The sequence below is a fragment of the Botryllus schlosseri genome, chromosome 7 (genome assembly GCF_051294905.1).
Source record: "Botryllus schlosseri isolate E-star chromosome 7, Bs_hap1, whole genome shotgun sequence".
NCBI classification, from domain to species: domain Eukaryota; kingdom Metazoa; phylum Chordata; class Ascidiacea; order Stolidobranchia; family Styelidae; genus Botryllus; species Botryllus schlosseri.
The window spans coordinates 14990799-15013214 of record NC_137242.1 but is presented as its reverse complement, the minus strand read 5'-3'; the positions used below and the strand labels follow the sequence as shown (position 1 = coordinate 15013214).

General features: G+C 40.9%; 3 protein-coding genes across 4 annotated transcripts; 1 reads left to right on the top strand and 2 right to left on the bottom strand.

Annotated features, from left to right (window-relative positions):
* The first annotated feature begins 4565 nt into the window (after window positions 1-4565).
* Window positions 4566-14938, top strand: LOC145442393 (uncharacterized). Of its 2 annotated transcripts, none has more exons than XM_080320297.1 (6): window positions 4566-4659; window positions 4737-4904; window positions 7535-7684; window positions 7800-9679; window positions 10902-11106; window positions 14250-14938. In XM_080320297.1, exons 2-6 carry the CDS (start codon window positions 4740-4742, stop codon window positions 14265-14267), a joined length of 2418 nt encoding a protein of 805 aa, XP_080176423.1. In that variant the 5' UTR covers window positions 4566-4659; window positions 4737-4739; the 3' UTR covers window positions 14268-14938. The 2 variants fall into 2 exon arrangements, with proteins under 2 accessions (XP_080176423.1, XP_080176422.1); XM_080320296.1 differs by having other exon boundaries at window positions 4567-4659; window positions 10899-11106.
* A 2455-nt stretch (window positions 14939-17393) lies between these two features.
* LOC145442394 (cilia- and flagella-associated protein 206-like) lies at window positions 17394-19323 on the bottom strand. The gene has a single exon (XM_080320298.1). The coding sequence runs from the start codon at window positions 19321-19323 to the stop codon at window positions 17449-17451; it is 1875 nt and encodes a 624-aa protein (XP_080176424.1). The 3' UTR covers window positions 17394-17448.
* Window positions 19324-19348: 25 nt separating this feature from the next.
* Window positions 19349-20413, bottom strand: LOC145442401 (cilia- and flagella-associated protein 20). The gene has a single exon (XM_080320305.1). It carries the CDS (start codon window positions 20284-20286, stop codon window positions 19705-19707), a length of 582 nt encoding a protein of 193 aa, XP_080176431.1. The 5' UTR covers window positions 20287-20413; the 3' UTR covers window positions 19349-19704.
* Window positions 20414-22416: the final 2003 nt, after the last annotated feature.

Below are 22416 nucleotides of genomic sequence, written 5' to 3'. Positions count from 1 at the left end.
TCTATCTTTTCCGTATATCGGAATCTTGTGGTGTATTGATTTGATAAATATATATTCACTGAATGATGCTGCTCTATCAAATATGCCCGATCTGAAGTGTGGAACAGGTAGGCTATCTCGCCGGCTATCCGGCAGTCGTCGAACAAGTCCACATTCAAGTCGAAATACAAACTTCACACCTCCACTCAGAAGCTTTCACACCACCAAATTTAGTGTCCTAAACATATAAGATATGCGGAGACTAGAAATCGTAAGGTTTATGTATCAGTTCCACTGCGGCCACTGCCCCGAAAACTTCAATGACTTCTTACCTCGTTGTCAAAAGTGCATATAACGCGCGTCCACGTCGTCCAACTACGATATCTCATATGGTTGACAAAAAACATCATCGCTCTATCAAATATATGCCGGACCTGAAGTGTGGAACAGTATCTCACCGGTATGGCGCGCTATGGCACGCTACCTGAGTATGGACTATACGCCGCGTTCCCTCTAGGGTCCGCAACAGAGAGTCGGCGAACACGTTGGCCAGCACTTTATTGCACGGCAGAAAACATCAACGGACTAAAGGTAAAACATCGGATAAAATAACAGCGTTGGTCGTACAGCGTCGGTCGATCGTCAGGTAAAAAGCCAACGTGCATCTAACGAAGGTCTTCTTTAGATAGTCGGAACCCAGACACTGTTGCGCACAATGATCAGCAATGATTGTTAATTGGATGATCCGGCGTCGAGATGGTATGTGCGGTACACCAATCCGCCATAAGGGTCCCCCCGCTTGGAAAAGCTTTTAGGTAGAGGACGAGAGCGATTCCGATCGAGAAAAAGTCATTAGAACGGAGTGAAAATAACATAGCAAGTCAGGCATGTAATACACACATCGAATAACAATGCATGTTCAGTACACCGAAGGGTTATAAACTAGGGTTACCCTACGTCCTCTTTTAAGAGGATTTGTCCTCTTTTTTGACTTTTTTGAAAGTGTCCTCGGGGGACGCCCTTTTGTCCTCTTTTTTTTGTCATCCACCTAGCAATGCGAAGAGAAAAACGGTATTTTAAGCTCTGAGCGGAAAGATGACCTTTTTTTAGTCAACCGATCACAAAGTGGGGAAAATTCACCGGTTTTTGAGAATTCTTCTCCGGTTTTGCAAGTCTCAAATTACAGAAAAAGTGTCCTCTTTTTAGATTTCCAAAATATGATAAGCCTATTATAAACAGTGAGACACAACATAGCGATCAAAAAAATTCAAATCTGCATTTCAAACACTGGTGCGAGAACAAAATTTTGCAAGTGACTGGGTGTTCTGACAACACGGCCACTACTCGTAACCGTTGTAGTTTGAGATTCGGGAAGGGTTGCGTTCTGAGCGGTACCATTATTAGATTGGGAGTTTTCAAAACACTGCAAGGGCAACCGACCCGGAATCAACCGATCAGTGGAGGCGTCATAAGCAATGTTCCCTCTAAGCTGCGCACGTGCGCAAATGCGCAGTGCTGAAACGGTTTCTGCGCACAGAAAATCTAAGCTGCGCACAAAAAATCCGAGGTGATGTTTTTTTTAGTCGTTGCGCGCTGTTGTCCAATGGAATAAGCAGGCGCGCAGACTCGTGAAAAATTAGAGGGAACATTGCCAGGGGGAAATAGTGTTATCACTGAAGTCTGAAACCGAGGTACAAGTGCGGCCCGCAAAGGTAAATATTGCGCTCCTTGAAGAAATGAGAATTTGCTATCACGTGCATCTCACGAAAGAGATTTTTTTAGTAAGGTCTCGTACGGGGGCCGAAAATTATTTCGTGATCTACCATAAATCATTTTTTTAAAATTCGCGCAATGCAATTCGCGATTTAATATTGTCAGATATGTTGATTATTGGGTACCCTTTCGCAACAAAAAATAGGCATGATTTATAGAAATGAGCACTTGAGCGTCGGCCATTACCGCACCACGACGCGCCAAGGCATGAAGTTATATAGGCTATGTAACATGTGACTGTGAGAAGTGCGCCAGAACGATCATAAGCGAGCAAACCTTGACCGAAAAGGACTGTCCTTGTGCTGACCAAAAACTTCGATATACATATATGTTTGTCCATAGGCGCCTAAATGGCTGGCGCTGAATGTTCATGTCCTGGCGATCCGAGTCCCACAACAAGACAAATGTCATATCGAGGGAACATTATTTGCCAGTAAAGAAATACCAATTTGAAATCGTGTACGTCTTTTAGTTTAGTACGTTTGGGCGTTTTCAATATCTTTTGACATAACAGATAGGAGGTCCCGAAATCATCATGTAACGAAGTCAATATACCAACGGGTACGCCCGAAGTTGTTTCATTGTTATTTAGAGGGCCTATCTATTCCAACGCACCTCACTCGATCAGCTTTACCGGTAAATATGATTATGTGAGCACAGAGAGGATAAAAATTGATAGCAATATATATGCAAATTTCCGATAATATTGACCGATTCAATCATGAATTATATAAATTTTTCGCGCTTCGCGCGTTTAGGCGACACGACCACTTAATTGGCACCAAATGTAGATGATAAGTACAGGAAAAAAGGGTAGCCCCCGAGGGGGGTATGGGGGGTGAATCTCCCCAGAAGTTCGTTTTATTACCCTATTGGGGGGCAGGTTGCGCACTGTTGTCCAAGGGTCTGCGCAGTGAGTTGGCGTGTTTGCGCAGGCTCATGAAAAATTAGAGAGAACATTGGTCATAAGGACCTTTACTAGTCTCAATAGTAAAACACTTTGGAGTGCGCTTCAACGCTTTGTGCGGACCAGTATAAACGGGGTCAAGTGATCGTCGTGAGCCGTCAATCCTTAGAAAAACGTGGGTGCAAGTGGTTAAATTATTGGGAACTTGTGACTTTGGCTTACAGTGAAAATTAGTAGAAGTTTGGCCAATGGCCGAAAAGAATCGTCTCATATTGCTCACGAAAGTTGGATTGTCGGTGCTATTCCTACACGGAACGGGATCAACTAATTGACCAGGCAAGCGTAATGAAGTACCATAAGTCAATTCGGAAGACGAGTAGGCCTACCCTAAATCCTCTTTTATTGCGCAACGCAACCCCAAGAGTAGCCTACTAAGTCTAGATTGTGATACCAGTCGGACGGGCTCTCCTTTGTCCGCAACGTGTCTTTCAACGTGCGGTTAAATCTTTCGACCATTGAATTTTGCTCAGGTTTACGGGCTAGGGTAGTAATATGATGAATTCCAAGCAATTGCATAAGTTGGGACCATTCGCTAGACGTAAATTGGCTACCTCGATCAGTTATAAGTTTCCTGGGTGCCCCGAATCTAGAGAAATAGCCGAGGTTAAAAGCGTCAATGACGGTCTGGGTGCACATATCACACATAGGGATACACTCCGGCCAACGAGAAAAATCTATCAATGCACAATGCACATCATTAAATCTGAAAAACCGCAACTATTAGGCAAGGGAAGGATATCAACATTTACGGTGTGAAAACGTTCAGAGGGCACTGGATCAGCAATGATTGTTAATTGGATGATCCGGCGTCGAGATGGTATGTGCGGTACACCAATCCGCCATACCGGCTATCCGACAGTCGTCGAGCATGTCCACATTCAAGTCGAAATACAAGCAATTTCTACTGAATGAATACTAGTCAGCCCTCACTATTAACCGGACCACGATCTGCTGACATAACGATCTCGCCTTCCATCACTTTCCACTTTATATTATCTTCTTTTACTTTCATTCATGCGTACTCTTTAGCCTACATCGCTTAGGTCCAGGTGGGTGTCTGATCTTACGACTACTCCTAGTCGTTCCGGCAGCTTATCATTCATTATTATATTGCAGTCATGTGATTTTATGAATAAACCTGACTTGACTAGGATATGCAAAACTGCAAAGACACAGCACACTGTAGAACATGGGTGGGGAATTTTTGTACGATGTGTGTGTGTGTGTTGGCAGATGAAAATATAATGTGACCGTTGATTGATTCCAACCACTGAGCTATAATTATAAACATAGCTTTTATAAAGGCTATGATATAAAGAACGGGCCAAATATATAAGAAATAAATATAAGAAGCAGAATATACTTTGGCGGACTGAGCAAATAGTTTAAACTATTCTGCGGCGCAGTAATTTCTATTAATTTCTGATTTCGTAATAATTTCTAAATTGAAAGCACCAGGTTTGTCACAATCGTGGAAAATTTCGAAGGTTCCACCATAGTGTCCTATATGGTGTCGACACAGGCACATCTCACGCCTCAGTGAAATTGTAACACGTCACAATTTCCATTTGGCTACAGGTAATTTGACGGTCATTTTTGACCGGCTTGCCAAGCATTAAATTTGGTAAAACGGGTATCAATCGAAAGGTGACTCTGCACTGATTACGAAAATATAAATTTTATTCCGCTCGTGGCCCTGGAACTACCACAATCAGCCTCGAATTTTTGATTGTTATGGAGATTGGCATCGGGACGCAACAATGCTGAACAGTGCTGTCTGGCTCTTTTTCTCTTGAGCTACTCTCTCGTTTAGCCAGCCAGCCATTTGACCAAGTCATAGTTGAGTGACTTTTCATTTGACTAAAGACAACTCTGAAGCTGAACTCTGCAATATGTTGCTTTTTCGGCATCCGCGAATTTTTTAAAAACTGATATCAACCGTAAGTCGTAACTATTGCGTTTGCGGTGCATATTACGAAAACTATAAATTTTGTTCGACATTTAAACTTTCTTTTAGGAAATGTCGGGACATAGTTTTAATACCGCTGCTAAGAAAATTAGAAGAAAACGTGTACAGGTTTTGGACGATGTGTCGTCCTACGCAGCGTGGGAACGAGTGTTTACATCTCGGAAGAAAACGCTGATGCAAAAAGCATACGAGCTGGAAATTGCCACTGGAGTCGAAGTGAGTTTTAACCTACTCAAATGAGCTTGCAAACCATATTACTCTAGGGGTCTAGGCTATCACCCTACTGGAATCTCGGTACGTTTTGCCGAGCAGTGATGATTCTCCAAATTGAAGTAATTTAATGAAAAATAATATAAAAATATAGCATAGTGTGAGCACAGGACACTGATTCCATACAGGCGGTAGGCCTTCACCAATTCCATACGGGCATAATCACAGACGGCACAGTAACTGAAATGAAAATGATTGTGAAGTAATAGTAATACCAGAGGACGAGAGGTCTCAAACTCAAATGTGCTCGCGGGCCAATGTCCTAATTTTTGATGACGCCGCGGGCCGCAGCATCATTAATAGGGGTATTCAATGTATAATATCCTAATAGGGCTTATTTGACACCACCTTACAGACAGGCATGCCACAAACATTGTGAAAATGTAATTTACTATTACACTATTCACGCTTGGCACGAAAAAAATCACATTTTAAAATATTTGAATAAAATAATTTTTGTGCCGTTCATAATATGCTAAAATAATGAGTTATGCATCATGCGAGAGGACGCATAATGACATCGTAAAAGCTGTCGGGTTATAATATTGCAGCTAGTGGACCTTTGACGTGCCACAATTTTACTTGGAATATTTTAGAATTTACTAAATATTGATTTGATATCAGTGCATGTGAGCGGTGTAGCGTAATCGGGGTTTCAGATATAGTAGTGATTGTTACTGTCATTGCCAAAGTCAAATTGAAGCAACGTTAGATTTTTTTTCGATTATTATTGGAACAGATCAATACCAACTTGAATATAGTCATTATTGTGTCTCTTATACGTTTTAGCAATCGTACCCCACATGCTTTCAATAAGATTTCCCGTGCCCCTGTCCATTTTTAACACAATTCCTAACGGTACCTATACAAAAATTAGGAAGCCATTCACATAAAATCGCTGGCAGCGCGAAGAATATTCTCCAGTTGGATAAATTGGCCCAGGAAATATTCCACAGCATATAGGCCTATTTCCGCAATGCATCTTGTACCCCCTGATGTGGTGCCTCGTACTATAAAGGAGCTACAGACCCCTGGTTGAGAACCCCTGGAATAGAAATGAGCAATCCCCGAAGAACCGATTGGTGTTACAGCTGTGGAGCGTACCACTACCTTACTCACCACCTATAATAACATGGATAAAGAGAACAAACAACACGCAGGACGTAACCAAATATATGTCACAGGGCCACAGAATGCCAATGGTTTCCATACAGACCCGATTAGACATCTATCTACCTTACGCAACGCAAACTACGGGCTTTTGATATATTACTATTTCCCATGACAGTTTCATAGATTGCTGCGTCCGTAGGATTACCAAGTCACTATTCCGAGACGCAATTCCTTCTCTGCTTTTACCGTTTGATCCGACTCAACTCGAGTCATTTTAGTTTATCACCCAGTCAATCCAAAATCGAGTAGTTTGACAAAAGGTCGCAATAAACAAAATCACAATTTTCAGTCACGAATCATCAACAGGTCATGTTTCATCATCATAAGCCTGAAATGTGACGTAATAGCGATCTTCCACCGCATGGTAGATTTTATAAGTGATGTGATAGTGAAGTTTGTTTAGATTTCAGGTTTTTGTAGTAGTTTTAGAGGGACCTTTAAGTTCTTAAATCTGAAAAAGATATATCACACTTGAATATATTGTCGAATACTTGAAATTCCCAAATGCCTTCGTGGGCCGCACAAAATGTCCTCGTGGGCCGCGTGTTTGAGACCTCTGTTATATACTGTCTTCTGGTAGAGAAATAGAGCAATTCTATTTATCATCGCAGAAGACTCAAGGTTTTCGAGTTCCCTGCCGAGTTCACTGGTAATCATATCCAAACATGAAATTTCGATTTTACATGTGACACGAAAAGATTGGTTGAATGCAGTGGGCGGCAAGCGGAATGCAGGTCATGCTAGAATTGTGATATAAAATTGATATTAGCAGAGATACCTGATTATATTCTATAGTTTTACAGCGATTGCGAGATGAAGCTGCAGCAAAGTGAACTAGTGATCAGCATCTAGTGAATCGCTTGCAAAATCTGATTAAATTAGTTTTAATCGAAGGCTACTGTCACTCTGATTCTGGAAATCATCACCAGGTTCCTCAAAAGTCATATATCTGCATTGTTATTAATAATCGCGGCAGAACAATAATGCTGTATTGAGTATTGCCACCACTTACCGGGTGTTTTTAGGCAGTGTCTTTCCTTACTGTTAAATATTGCTTCCTGCATGTCATCGGGCTAGGTTATGTGATGTAATGTAACTTTTGCCTGTGTGCGCCACTACGGTCTGAGGTCTTCTGTAACGAAATGGATACAACCGACGGAATTCAAAAGTGTAACAACCCCTGCAAACCCATTAGTAGACTTTTTCATACTACCTTTCTCTGTATCTTGTTATCGAGCATGTGGGTATTAAACCTTCATGGTGAGCTCCGTTGTTGCTGTTGCTACTGTAAAAGAATCAAATATTTGTAATTTTAAAATTGATATTATTGTATCAAGCTAAAATCCTAGCAAGCACTTGAAAGTACTAATTTGAATTTGTTTTGTAATGTAATATTGTTTCAGATCTCCGTCACTATCCACACACGCCACGGCGACGCATGGTGCTATGCTTCATCCAATCAGTTATATGCAAAGCTTGTCGAGTCTCGGATTATACTCTATGATTGTATACGGGTGGAAAATCAAACACTACGCAAAAACCTAAGTCGGCAGGTGTGTTGTATACATATCAGCGAATAGCTCACAAAGTTTCTGTATGAGCAATTTACTGAAATTGTTACTGACGCAGATTCATGCTCAATTCTAATCAGCCATCATCTTTTTACAGACGGGTTGGACCGCTGCTACGTTGAAGGATAATAGTGTGGCCATGCCCAATGGACCTCCCTCTGAAACATCTGATGGTATTGGGCTTTCACGTAGGGGGCAGGAAAAAAACGCTTTTAAATCGGGTTCGGTATCTGGAAAATCCACCAATATCGTTAAGGGCGGTGTCTCAAAATCAATGACCAACAAGAGATCTAGTAATGTGGCATATCCTCAACTGAATAAAAAGCTTATCTTGTCATCAAATACATGTCGCAATTCACCGCAAACCTTGCCTCGTAAGTTACCAAAAACCAAACAGTGGCCAAAGCAAAACAACATAAAAGATAGCCATGTATCTCGGAAGGTTGGAAGGGCAGAGGATAGCGATACCTCAACATCCACACAGGGAACTCAATCAAGATCCATACCAACAAGAATGAGGGGATCACAGTTCTCACAAGTCGGTAACTCCCGATTTATGACTGGTACCCAACAAACTTGGAATGGCAAGAGGAAGAAATACATTCGCAAAAGGGTCGAGGAAACAGAAAATTTAATAATTATAGACAGCGACGAAGAACCTGGGGGTATTAATGACTACACAACCGACGCATCATTGCAGATCCCTTCGAAAAACTCGCCCGTGGAAGTAAGCTCCTCTGATTCAGATTCGTCATCCAGTTCCGATTCTGATTCTGAGGATTCAGAATCTGACGAATCGCCCAATGTTTCTGAGCCCATCAATGAAGATAAGCTTACAGTTGAAACCCCAAACAAGGATCCTGACCTTTCTTCCAAGACGAGTGTTGAACCCTCAAATAAAAGTCCAAATTCCTCCCTCATAACAACACACGGACCCTCTATCAAAAATTCTGGTTTTCCTACCAAAATCGCGGCTCAGCCCTGTAAAAAACATTCTCATACTTCTCCCAAAACGGCTACCGATCCCCCAAACGAAAATTCAAATTTGTCTCCCATAACGACAGCTGGACCCTTGAACAAAAAGTCTGATTTTTCTCATGAAGTTATTGCTGGATCAACGAACAAAAATTCCCATGCTTCTCCCGAACTGGCAGCTGCACCCTCGAACAAAGATTCCGATTTAGCTCCCAAATCTGCAGCTGAATCCTCTAACAAGCACTCTGAACTGGCGCCCAAATCGATGTCCGTGACGTCAGCAAGCAATTTGAAATCTTCAGACAAAATTCCTGCGAACACACAGCCAAGTCAGGGAAGGATAGTACCAAAAGTAGAGCCGAATCCATACGAATTCCATTTTGCGCTTCTAAATCCGAGCGTTACGGATTGTTCAAGTATTGAAAGCAAACTCACAGAGTGTGGGGCTCGCACTCAACAGAAAGACGAAAGTATTCAAAGCCACCAATGCTTATCAGCTAACCAGTCAGGTGATGGTAAAAACCAGATAATTAGTACCTTGCCTGACACTGTGCAGTCGTTCGCAGATCACCAATCTGAAAAACCGAATGCGGCAGATACAAAGCAACCGCAACCTTCCAGAACAAAGTCTCGCGAAATAATCAATGATCAATTGCAAAATATGAATGTGTCTGCGTCAAAAGAGCTGGAGGCTTTGAAAAAGAATGACATAGAAGAGTCACGACCGCTTATTGACAATCCCGGCATGAAACAGACTGGTTCAAACCAAACATTCAAACCGCAGCGGCTTTCTGAGCATGCCGGTATTGGGGAGATAAAAGATCGTAATCGTTCAATGTTCAAAACCGAATATGAAGGAGGCAGGAAATGGAATTCTGACTACTATTGTCCACCTGGAAAAATACCAGAGTATGATCGCCATCACGGAAATGTCAGTATGGACCGCTGGGACCGTCAAGAAGATCTTGGAAAAATTATCCCCCGACCATCAAGTTATTCTAGGTAATAATGATAGGCTATTGATAAGGAATTACTTTGATTCTGGACTAGAGCTGGACGCAATGGTTCGAGAATAAACAGTAATGACTAATGACAGTCAACTTTTTGGTGTAATGAAATTACATAAAGTATTTCTGAGCGTCAGTAAAATGACTAATGTGATCATGACCAGCAAGTAATACGGATTGGAGACAGATTTCAGAGTCTATTTTCAAGATGGGTAGAACGACCTCGTTGACCACGAGTTCGAGCAGTGGTTCTCAAACTTTTTGAAACAAATCACGCAACGGTCTCCCAGCAAGTTTTTTAAACGGCGCAGGGTGTCTCAAGAATTCAACACAGAATAACACGCTGGTTATCAATGTGACTGAAGTACCTGCATTTTTGCGACCAGTTCAGCTATGTTTGGTTTATCACATTCAACGGGTTTTAAACTTTTGCTGTGAAGGGGCACTGCACTCTAAAATGATGTGGTCTCAAATTGAAGGGCGAAACGAAAAAAAAATTTGGCCGCAGCCGTTTTCCTCAGAACGCCACCGTAATGGAGCTGCAATATTGGAATTTTCACAGCAACTTCACGCAGAGATCGAACTTTATATAGTTTTCAGCCAATGTTACGAAGCAAATATGTCGTACACGCCCTATGTCCTAAAGAAATAGAATGCACTAGGCCCGATTTTGACATAAATCTCCTGACTGGACATTTCCGTTGAACGCGGTATCTAAACCACCTTGGCGTGTACGACATATTTCCTTCATAACATCGGCTGACAACTATATAAAGTTCGATCTCTGCGTGACTGCTGGAGCGTGAAGTTGCTGTGGAAATTTCAATAAATTCCAGCTCTATTACGGTGGCCTTCTGAAGAATATGGCAACGGCCAAAATGTTTTTTTCGTTCTGGCCTTCAATTTGAGACCACATCATTTTTAGAGTGCAGTACCCCTTGATGGCAAATATTACCGAAAATTCCGATTTACGGTAATGTTTGTTGTAAATAAAATTAGTAGGTTCAAGGCTTTGAAAATTCAGTTTAGGTGTGTACCATTTTCAGAAAATAAGTTGGATCATGTCAAACATTTTCATTCGACGGCGCTTTGAGGTATCAGAAAATTGTTTTGCGCGCCCCAGTTTGAGAACCACTGAGTTAGAGACAGAGTCACCTGTCGGTGCAGTAAATAAATTTTGTTTCAAAAATGCTATTTGTGATTTGTTCTGATAGAAGCGTTCATCCCGGGAGAGTGCGGGCAAGATTTCCAAACCCCCACCACATAAGAAGAGGCAGATATGATGAAGGACCACATCATAGAGACAGAAGGGACGGCCATCATCCACCTTACCATCACAATCATAGTAATTGGAACAGGTTCCGACCGCGACTACGCGAAGACGAAGTGAGACTGCGCAGAGTCCACAGATATTACGACCGGGTATGATGGCTGATGGTGCAAGCTCTTAACATTATATTGACAGTGCTGATCATAACATCGTTGGGTTATATTTTTATCTGAACAAGTCACACACAACGTAGAATGTGATGAGACAGAATGTGATGTCATAAACAGATAGGAGGATGCCAAACGACACGCATCAGTAGGCCTAGCAATCCTTTACTCTAACATCCTCCTCGGCCTAGAGTGCCCGATGTCACAGTTCTTTTCGAAGTTGATCTTTTTTTTAAGCCGCGGCCCTTTATACTAGTTCTTTCCATTCCTTGTGAGTGCTTTCTTTCGTCGGGTTCAGTAGCGAAGTACATGTGTTTCGCTAGTCATGTAGGTTTACTCCGCTTGCACTACTGACTGCTTTCCTGTTTACTTGAGTAATACTCAAATCCAATACAGTGGTTGCTCACTGACATCATTGCAGGTAGTTACTAACAAACTGATTATAATTTTTCGCAGCACCCGAGAGATGTTTTCTGACTACTTGTCACTTCTACATAAGCTAATATTTAGTAATTGTAGAAATCATGTAGAAGTTTGTGCTCACATGTGGCTACTTTGGAATTTGCTAATCTTAGCGATTTTCATGCAGTTACAAGTAAAAGTAGCATTTCCAAAACAGGCGAAAAGTAGCCCAGTTAGATAGATTGGTTTTGTAAAGTAGATTTGGTTGAGATACTTTTAGCAAAATGACTTATGCAGTAAGGCATTATGATAGACGGGCAATTTTGTTCGATTGCTATTTCAATTTCTTCCTTGGACGTGGCTGGACGTTCATTTAGATGTGAGGTCTTACAATCAGACATGGGTAATGGCGATTAGTAATCGTAATCGATTACGACGATTACATCACTTTCAAGTAATCGTAATCGCAATCGATTACATTCGAAAAAATCCCGAAGTAATCGTAGTCGACTACTTCCCATATCTAATCGATTTCTTAGTGAAGGAACGATCACTTTTTATTAGTACAAGGACTATGACATAAACTGAACATGATCATTCGTGAACAAGGAAGAGATATTATACCAGGTTCGTGATTGCTCACACGTCTGATTTCCAAATGATAGTGCTCATTATTACGTCAGAAGTAGCCTATTAGCTTTGCTCGTCATTTCGTATGAAGTATCCACGGTAAATAGATATTCGATGTACGTACCCTACATTGGCGTGATTGTATGAACACCTGCCGTGCTGTATATCAGGTTATTAACACGTTCCACACGCCACTCCTTCGCAGCAGGATAATTAATCTCCATTTTGCCTAGTTTGAAATAGTAACTTATGCATTGATGTTTGGCTATGCTTACTTAAACGCAGTTTGACCGTTGCTACTTGGCGAGCAGTAGGCCGGACAAAAATTTGAAATTTCGTGCTTGCCAAATAAAACATTACTGTTAAGGCAGAATTTTATGATCGCTTCATCTTATCCTCATGTGACTCTACTTGAAACGGGCGTCAATCGTTACTTCACAATTCTTTACTCAACATTGGGACTTGCCGCCATGGCCATGGGCTTCCATACCATGTTTACGTGGGTTGTAGCTAGAATCAGGACCTAAACAGCAATTCGTCCCCAGTCCAAACGTTGGTCTTTGGCCCCAGAGAGTGGTATTTTCATGTTGAAGACTGAATTTCGTCAATATTATTGGTAATTGCATTAAATTATTGTTAATTCTTAATCCTCTCTCAGCCCAGATGGTCAGATTTACCTGTAGAGCTCTGGGCACGTAATTCATAATTGTAACGTTTATTATCTTGTTATAATTACTTTAGTTTATGTTGTTAATTTGTGACTTTCGGTCTGCTATAATATAATCAAAAGATATTGAAGTGGCGCAAAAACTTTGGTGAGACGTACACACAAATTGTCATGTCCTTAATGCTCTGTGGGTGCCCCGGGTGACATTTGCATTATGGGCTAGATTGGAAGGACCGGACTATTAGTCATGTCCACCCAGCATGGTTTTTGGCAATGGACACATACCCTAAGTTTCGGCCAAGGTCTTTCTTTAATAGCACACTTTGTGAAGTCGCATGTTGGTCGAAACTGCGTATGTCTTTTGGTGTGTCGTGGCACAATATTGACTGACACTTAAATGCCGATTACTATAAATTAGGGTTGCATTTAAAACAAAAATTAATTTAAAACAGACATACTTAAAACAAGGCCCTTGTTTAAAAATGTTTTTGTTTTTTTAAACCATGTTGTCACGAATAGTCAATTGAGACGTCCTAGTAGATTGACATTGACAATCGTAAATAGATGGTAAATATAGCTCCTTTGACGAAATATCTGTACTATAACAGACTATTTTGAGGGTTCCAACCATCCCATATCGATGTACGTCGGCCAAATCGGGTGGTAATTGTCCGTAGGCTCATACAACATGTTTTTTTGAAAGTGGCAACTTGAAAAACACAATTTCGTTTTTTTTTCTAAAAGCCTTTGATTTTAAAACACAATTTAAAACATTTTTAAACAAAGTGTTTTAAAGAACCTTCTGTTTTAAATGCAACCCTACTATAAATTATGTATGCTTTTTTCTTGAGTGGGAGACGTATGCATTTCATTATCAAGCTATCTAGAGAGAATTTTCAAGTTAATTAAATCTCTCGAAAAGACTCTATAATTTATGTTGGTTTACGAAATACTTTTGAGTCCCCTTCGATCTCGCTCCCCATTCTATTGAGAAATTTAGGATGCAGCGGTTATGGTCCTGGCAAGAATGCAAATCGTTGGGTGCGATAAATCGACCTCTATAAAAATGGGCCACCGGTACATTATGACGTAACAAGCAAGTGACGCATCTTTTTAAAAGGAAGTTTGTTATCTCATTAGACCTTTTCAGCGCAATCCATATATTGTTTTCCGATATAACATCTAAGTTGCAAAATAAATGTAATCGTGATTACTTTTCCAATGTAATCATAATCATAATCGACTACTTTCTGATTTTGCTGTAATCGTAATCCCGTCATTCAGAAGTAATCGTAATCGCAATCGATTACATTCATAAAGTAATCACCCCATGTCTGCTTACAATATGTATTAGAATTCTTATGTAATGTAAAGTCAATGGGAATTTTCTTCAATTATAACTATAATTTTAATATTGATTCATTTTCAGGATATTTTCGGAGATTGACGATATCACTGACGTACAGTTGGGGAAATATCATGTCTTCTGGATGCAGTTCCGCTAATCAGACACGAGTGCGTTATTCTACAATCCAGAACTAATCTTGACTACTCAAATTCGATGCAAAGTTCTTGGACTGGTGCTAATCTTTACGACCAATTTCTTAGCGTTATGCCACCATTTTATTGTCTGTCAGAAATACTGCTTTCTGTTCTTTTGAAACTGGTGGTTGCACATTATGATTAGCTAATTACATGTTTGTTTGTTTTTTGAATATATGATCATACTTGATTTACAATGATCTGTTTTGTAGTGTGTATGTAAGGCTTGACCATCTCAGGCACATGTGCAATCAATATCGATATTTCTTGGATGTCAGCATCTTCCAAAATTTTCATGTGGTTGAATGTTTACCTCAATTATGCGAGGCATGGCTTGTGTCATCTGTGTATCTACAATATGCATCGTCTGTGCATACAGCTATGAACTGAACATGGTAAAAAAATTCGGATTTTTCGTTTCGGATTTGCTTAGTCTTGACTCCTGTATTGCGTAATCTGATGTATCTTTTCCATGTTGCATATTATAGTCTTATTTGCCTAACCGGCGAAGGTGTGGTTGATGTGGTGTCACTGCATCTTGGATTGGGAATTGAATTCAATGTGAACACTTGACAATCCTATTGTCGTTTTGTTGTTGGATTTTTGTTGTGTAACTCCTCATTGTAGTCAGTGGTGTCTGATTTGAGAGGAGTATATTTCTGTTCATGTTGGTAGTAAATCATCAAAGTGACTGGTGCACTATGAAAAATAAGATGGTAATATCCAATCCTGGAATGTGCAGCATTGTATTCTTTGGTGATTATATGCTGCTAATCTTCCCGTCTATGAGTTCGAATTCACTGCTTTGCTACAGGAGTCTGAAATTCAGTGGTTTATGCAGTACGGAACATATGTGAATATGGTCATTGCCTCAATATTGTGTCAGCAGCCGATGGATATAGTCTTGGAGAGGTGACCAAAAGTTTAGTTTTGAATAGTACAAGACAAGCCTACATAGCATACACTTGATGAATTTGTTGAACATATACCCTCATCAGCGTCTATACACAAGAAGATATATTATGCATAGATAATTTCAAAATCATATATTCACATTCTGTTTTAGCCTTTATGTATCAGTATGCCACATGTAGCATATTCGAATAGCTTTGGACAGTTGTCGAAGGCAGTATTCCTACCAAACAGACGTAAAAGCAGAATATCGGGTACCTCTGATGCCGACTTGAAAAGATTGCAAAAAGCGTTGTACGCTGTGCGGACTGATTTAGCTTAGTCCTGGTCTAGTCCATCTTGACTAGTATCTGACACCATGGTTGCTGTTTTATAGTTTTGTTTTAAGAAGTCAATTATTTAAGTTTGTATTGAATGTTGAATCTCAGCCTTTTTTTTTGGCTACCGTATCTTCGCCTGACAGCAGAGACGGTCAGTAACGAAGTACTTGTACTTTTTTTCATAGCTCTTTAGCAAAACTAGATTGAGGAATTGAGGATACATTTTACTTTCAAGTTTATTCATAAAATTTCATCATTTCAAAACATTACAAGACTGCGATATAATGAAAGATAGGAAGATGCCAAAACGACTTGAAGTAGTCTTTTAGATCAGACACCGACCTGGGCCTAGGTGATGTAAAGAGGAGGCATGCACACTGCACAGTGCACGCTGAATGAAAGTAATAGAAGATAAAACGACAAGCGATAAAATCAGGTGACAAGTGACGGAAGGTGAGATCGATATTTCAGGTCAGGGTTGTAATGACTCGAGTCATGATTTTCTGATGACTCGAGTCATTTCCGTATTTTGAGAAATCTGTGTGTTGACTCGACTTGGACTTGAGTCATTGTGCATGAATCGAGACTCAGAGGGCAAAGACCGAGATTTCGTTTTAATTTCGAAGAATAGTAAAGTAACCACACTGTTGAGACTTCATATATTGGTATCGGTACTAGAAAATGCGACCAAAAACTGCTAAAAGCGATGAAAATTATATATTACAAATGCGAACCATTCGATATCCCCTAAGAGAGTTATAAAAATTGGGTTTAACAAGACTGAGCAGTCAACACAATGACTTAAACTCGGACTCGAGTCATAATACCATGACTCTGACTTGACCCTCTGCTCCCTGACTTGGACTTGACTCGGTGGTGAATTGAAAATGACTCGACTTGACTGGAGTCAAAACTATAAAAGTGAGATTGACTTGGGACTTGGTTACAACCCTGTGTCAGATCGTGGCTCGGTAAATGGTGAGGGCTGACTAGTATTGGAAGTCACTAATTGCGATTGAGTAGAAATTGATAACGTTACTTCTACTTGAGCATCATCACTTTGACCACCTCCGCTAGGGAGTTGATTGGTATGGTTTTACCGCTTACCATATAAGATTTTGTTCGGTCTGTACTGGCCCCAGAAACGGTGATTGATGTGTATAGTAGACAAACTGCAGTGTAAAATTACCATTACCAAGTTGTAAAATAGTTTTGCCTGATTATACTCTGTATGCACGGTGCAATGACTGAATATTAGAACCCATCAAATGGGTTATGGGGACAGTTACTTTTTACACCTATGGTTAAATGAACATCACACAAGTTTCTCTCTTTTCCTCTCAAATTGTGACAGCTCATGCCCCACCCACAGAATGGATGGGTATCACATAATACTTTTCTGGTGCTGGCATGTTGGTGCAATGTTTGCTTGAATTCCTTGAAATAATCTCAGACACTTGTCTTGAACCACGCAACCTCATAGAAATTATCTGGCTCAGGGTTTAAATTCTTCCACAATCGGGCGAGCATGATACGACTCTTTCACACAGATATATTTCAGATTCATTAGTAATGGGTCCTATGGAATAGGCTACTTCCGCTAACTGTCAACTCTAAACAATCTTTGAAACCTGGCTAGTAACACGTGCAGTCATTTGGTTGCTACAAATAATTACTCACAAGTTGGGAACATTGTGATGTAATACTCCCATGATTCGATGTGTTACCAAATTATTGAAATTGTCCAACTAAAATCTGCTGTTTGAAATATATCTGCCACCAAGAAATAAACACCCGGATAGAGAGATAAATATATACTATGAAATTTAATGGAAACGTTGCGAATACTGAAAATCAGTCATCGACGGATTTGGTTAAATCCACTTTAACCATAGTCCTGACTCCGCGTACCCCTCTGAGGCCAGCCATGAAAATTTGCGGCTTGGGCACGTTGCTGGTGCCTTCAGTCTTGGTTTGAACGCCTTTCTCTTTCGGCAGGTACACTTGGGAGAAGTTTTCCCTTCTCAAATTACTAAGATTCGTTTGGGCCGATGTCGTGATCTTGCTCCTCAAGTTTGCGAGCTTTATGGCTTTTCTGCGCAATTCCCATTCGTTCCACTCGTAATCCTTGACAATATTGTAATCTAGGATGTGAGTGTCGGTTTGGGTGCCAGAGTCTGATTTTGTGACCGGTTTCTCAAACATTTTTCCACTATCGGCCGGCTGTGAGTAGGGGGTGATGCTAGCAAACTGCTGGTGTAGCTCTAGAAGTTGAATCAGTTCGGGAGATACCTTCGCCACTTCGGCCACTTCACTTATAAATTTCGATGGGCTCTTAGCAAACTCATTGGCTGCTTCACAAGTGCTGAATACAAATAGTTTCTCTTGATACTGCAGAATGCCAATGTCGGGGTTTCCGGGTAATAAAAGTCTATCGTGTTTCACCAGGGTGTAACCACAGTATCCTCGATACTGCAGGAGAATTTGATTGTAATTCCTTGTTGTCTCTGGGAATAACCATTGGATTTTGGGATCGTCTTCAAAATCAAGAGGGTTGACCCGTTGGCCAGTGGTATCTTGTATGCGTTGTTCGTCTGACTTCACTTCAACATCTTGTAGATGTGGATTGATTACTTCATCCGGAAATAATTCCTTTTGCGTTCGCGTAAACGGTTCGATGCTGGCTAATATATTACTCAATACGCTGAGAAGTACCATTTCGTCCTGGAAACAAGTCCATAAGTGCGATAGACTGATAAACTGCGGGTATACTTGAGCTGTCGGAACTGCTGTTTTTGACTGCACAGTCTGCTGTAGTTGGTCCATACGAGTGCTCAATTGATTGACGAGCATTTCAACTTGTTGAGCGCAGCCGATAACATCGTTTAGAATGATGCGAAGAAAAGTTTCATGCTGTCGAATGTTGATTAGAGAGTCTTTCAAAAGTTTCAGGGATATGTCGCTCATACTGCCCATGGCTTCCGAGCGAAATTTTTCGATTAACGCCGTGTAACGAAAGGCGGATTCTTGACTGTTTTGAATTTCGAGGTCTAAATTTTGTGTCGTAGCCGGGATGGCTTCGTTTAATATCCCAGGCAAGTCGTCAATGCCCTCGCCTCCCTTACCGCATTCTTTATTGAATAGCCGAATGCCGGATACGATTAAAGTTAGTTCGTGCAGTTGTCTCTCTTTATCGCGTTTATTGAGAGACATGAATGTACCAAGTTCGGTTTGTGGAAACACACTTTGTAATGCGGCAGTTGCTTCTCTAACTACAGCGATATCTGTCGGAGATCCAAGTCCGGACCTGAGTAAAATGTATGAAACGGTTTTTCTGTATAAACTTTCCAATTCTTCGCGTGTTCTTGCTCTGCTATCTGTTATTTCTCGGGTTACCGGGCCCAATCTGGCTTCCAACACTCTTCTGTGTTCTTCGAGAAATTCCTGCCTCGTCGTGTAGTTCATGTCAAAGTAAACTTGCATTTTGATGGTATCCAAACTGGGCGAGCGCATATCGACAAGTCTGTCCACGCATAGTTTGATTAGTTTCTTCACATCTTCTTTCGTTAACGTCCGATCAACGTTGAATTCATTATTAGGATCCAACACTACTGCTTTAACCATAAACGCCACAAGCGTTTCGGAAAGACTGTGGCCTTTACTCGCGCATTCTTGGACGATCTCCCTGATGATGTTTTTGATGACACTTTCAGCTTGAGCCCGCGACATTCTCGGCTATGTTTCGTTAATCAAATTTATGCTAAAGACATAAAAGATGAACATTAAGCACAGAATTACAAACAAATTGGTATAACTTGTATACACACAAGCTGCAAAATCCTCAGGTTAGACAAAAGAGCAATAAGTTTAGCACATGCATTTCTTCGACAAAATATCCAAATCGTTTTGAGTCGGGCAAAAATGGGATAGTTACACAGCGTTAGCAGTTCATCTTTATCCTAAGAGTGATTATATCGAGTGCATTTAGCATATACAAGCAAACTGCTCGTTGCAAAATTCAGCGTCCAAAGCCACCTCAACATAAACATCAACGACACTGAAATTACAAGGAGAAATGTAAGTAAATTGGTTGTAAATACAAATAGTCTTTCACACTTTTGCTTTATTTTGCACTGGCAAATAAAGCTTGAATTCAGCGGGTAATTCATCTTCTGAGTACAAACGGTCTGAGAAATACACTCTTCTTATCCTGCAGTTGGCGTGGATCTGTACACGGAGAGTTTCGATGTAGTTCGTTCCGTACGCTCTTCGTGTGAAATCCGAAAGATTGAATTGAATTTGGTTCCAACCATCGTCCAAACGCATTGGCATTGTGCAAATGAATGGCTTCACTCTGGTCGTACTTTGATAGTTTGACGCACGGAACCTCCTTCTCACATTCTTGTCATCCAATACCTGAACCTCAAACGTGAAATACTTCTTCAAATTTTTAATGATCATGACCAGAAAAGGCAATTTAATGCCCAGGGTTTTCTTGACGTCGGCGGGACATGTGATGAAAGTAGTGCTAACGTTAGTACCTTCAATTTCCAATACTAAGGATTGGATATCGTTATCAGTAATTCTTTTGATGTGTCCGTTCCGAACCTTTTTATCCCAAATTTGAAGAGGCTTGCTTCCAATACTGTAAAGTATGGATAGAAATCCGCTCTGAAACGTATTCTTGAACATGGCTAGCTTGTGTATATGCAGATGATGTTAACGAGAGCTCAGACAGAAACTAACAAGGTGGATAACAACGCCGCGCAACCCAACGCTCTCGTTCCCTCACAACCAACTCAACAAAATTGTTACCATGGAGAACAATTTTTCTCGTAGTGGATATAGCAAGTACTGGCGACACCTAGCGTTACTAAGGGGCGTGCAATAATCGTCATCATTCACAGTTTGTATTAGCTCATATGATGCATGTATTACTTTGATTCACTTATTTAAATATTTAAATGCACATAAAGAATATTAGTTTGATATTGCTTTCATATCGACACAAAGAGCAATAAAAATACGAAGTGAACTGTATACTATTCTCCGTTCCCATGGCAATAATGGCTCGTTCTCTGCGAACGATGGCAAGAGGAGAGGATAAGCTACGGAACGAAACGAGGAGGGTGGGCGATGCAACTTCCATTCTTCGTCATTTGCAACCTTATCAAGCGAAACTTGAATTGAAATTTAATAAAGTATAATTTGAGTTCATATATACGCTGCTATGACACTTTGTATTCGGCCTACCTGCTCTACCATCCACTTTTACAGCTACCCGACTGGGAGATATCAAATGGTTTCGATATCCAACACTTTGTCCTTCCCCCACCTTGTTACCTGTGGTGTTCCGCAAGGCTCTGTTCTTGGACCTGTCCTTTTTACTTTATATGTCAATGATATCTTTGAAACCTCATCATTGAATACCACACTCTTCGCTGACGATACTCACCTCCTATCTCACGCACCTACTACCGCAAGCTTGAATGCCGTCACCAGTGATCAAATGCCCAAAGTGCATGAGTGGACGTCCCATAATAGCCTTCGGGTTAACGCTGCGAAATCCCAATTATTGGTCGTGAACTCGATAACCTAACCGTTGACATTGCCGGCCAACTAATTTCCAACACTAAAAATGCCAAATACCTTGGTGTTATACTGGATTCGGACATGTCCTGGAAGAGTCACATACCATCACTCAAACCACGACTATCGAAGGTATGTGGTCTATTTCGCCGCCTTAGCTACATTCTGCCAGTCAGCGTGCTGTTGATACTCTTCAACTCTCTCTCTATTCCTATCAAAGTTACAATACGGAATTCTTTGTTGGGGTGCTGCCTGCAAGAATACAATTGACCCACTGCAAAAACTTCAACATCGGATCATCCGTATCATTGCCAAAGCCCCACGGGGGCCTGGATGTGCAACTGATAAATCGCTTCTCAAAAGATTTGGTGTTCTAAACTTAGAAGATATGGGGAAGCTAGAAATTGCCAAGTTTATGTATCAGTTCCATTGCGATCAATGTCCCTCAAATTTCAAGGACTACTTCACCTCGCAGACAAAAGCGCACAAGTACAGCACACGCGCGTCAACGAAGAACAACTACCATATGATCAGGACTGAATACAAGAAAACGCATTGCTCTATCAAGTATGCCGGACCCCAATTGTGGATCAGCATCTCGCCGGCTATCCGACAGTCATCGAGCATGTGCGCATATTCAAGTCGAAAAGCAATTTCTTCTAAATCAATACTAGCCAGTCATCAGGATTACCGGACCACGACTTAACATCGACCTCGCCCTCCGCCACATGCCACCCCATTTTGTCGCTTGCGTGTTATATTCTCTGCATTACTTTTCATTCAGTGTGCATGCCTCTTATTTACTTCGCCTAGGCTAAGGTGGGTGTTTGATCTTAATCGCTACTCCAAGTTGTTTCGACACCTTCCTATCTTTTCATTGTATCGCAGTCTTGTGATGTTTTGCAACGATGAAAATATTAATAAACCTGATTGATTGATTGATTGATTGATACAGGGGAGGCCATTGGCCAAACAATGGTTCCGAGTCGCCCACGCTGTCATTTTTGAAATGAGACATTATTAATCGCTTACGTATTTATGGTGATCTTGCATTCCGAAAAACTTGAATTTTCCCCAGCCTTAGTGTAGACGAGACGTGTGAACTGTGCAGCATGGGGGATCGGGAATATGGGCATCTGGGGTACCGCCGCATTTATAGGCGCTAATCATCTCCGCGCCAGAATCTATCAAGTCAGATAAGGTTTCAGCGAGCATGCTACTCTGACGGCCCAA

Coding starts and splice junctions, on each gene's coding strand:
- LOC145442393 (XM_080320296.1), top strand. CDS start 4,740: ATGTCGGGACATAGTTTTAATACCGCTGCTAAGAAAATTAGAAGAAAA. Junction 4,905..7,534: donor AAATTGCCACTGGAGTCGAA/GTGAGTTTTAAC, acceptor ATATTGTTTCAG/ATCTCCGTCACTATCCACAC. Junction 9,680..10,898: donor CGACCATCAAGTTATTCTAG/GTAATAATGATA, acceptor TTGTTCTGATAG/AAGCGTTCATCCCGGGAGAG.
- LOC145442394 (XM_080320298.1), bottom strand. CDS start 19,323: ATGTCGCGGGCTCAAGCTGAAAGTGTCATCAAAAACATCATCAGGGAG.
- LOC145442401 (XM_080320305.1), bottom strand. CDS start 20,286: ATGTTCAAGAATACGTTTCAGAGCGGATTTCTATCCATACTTTACAGT.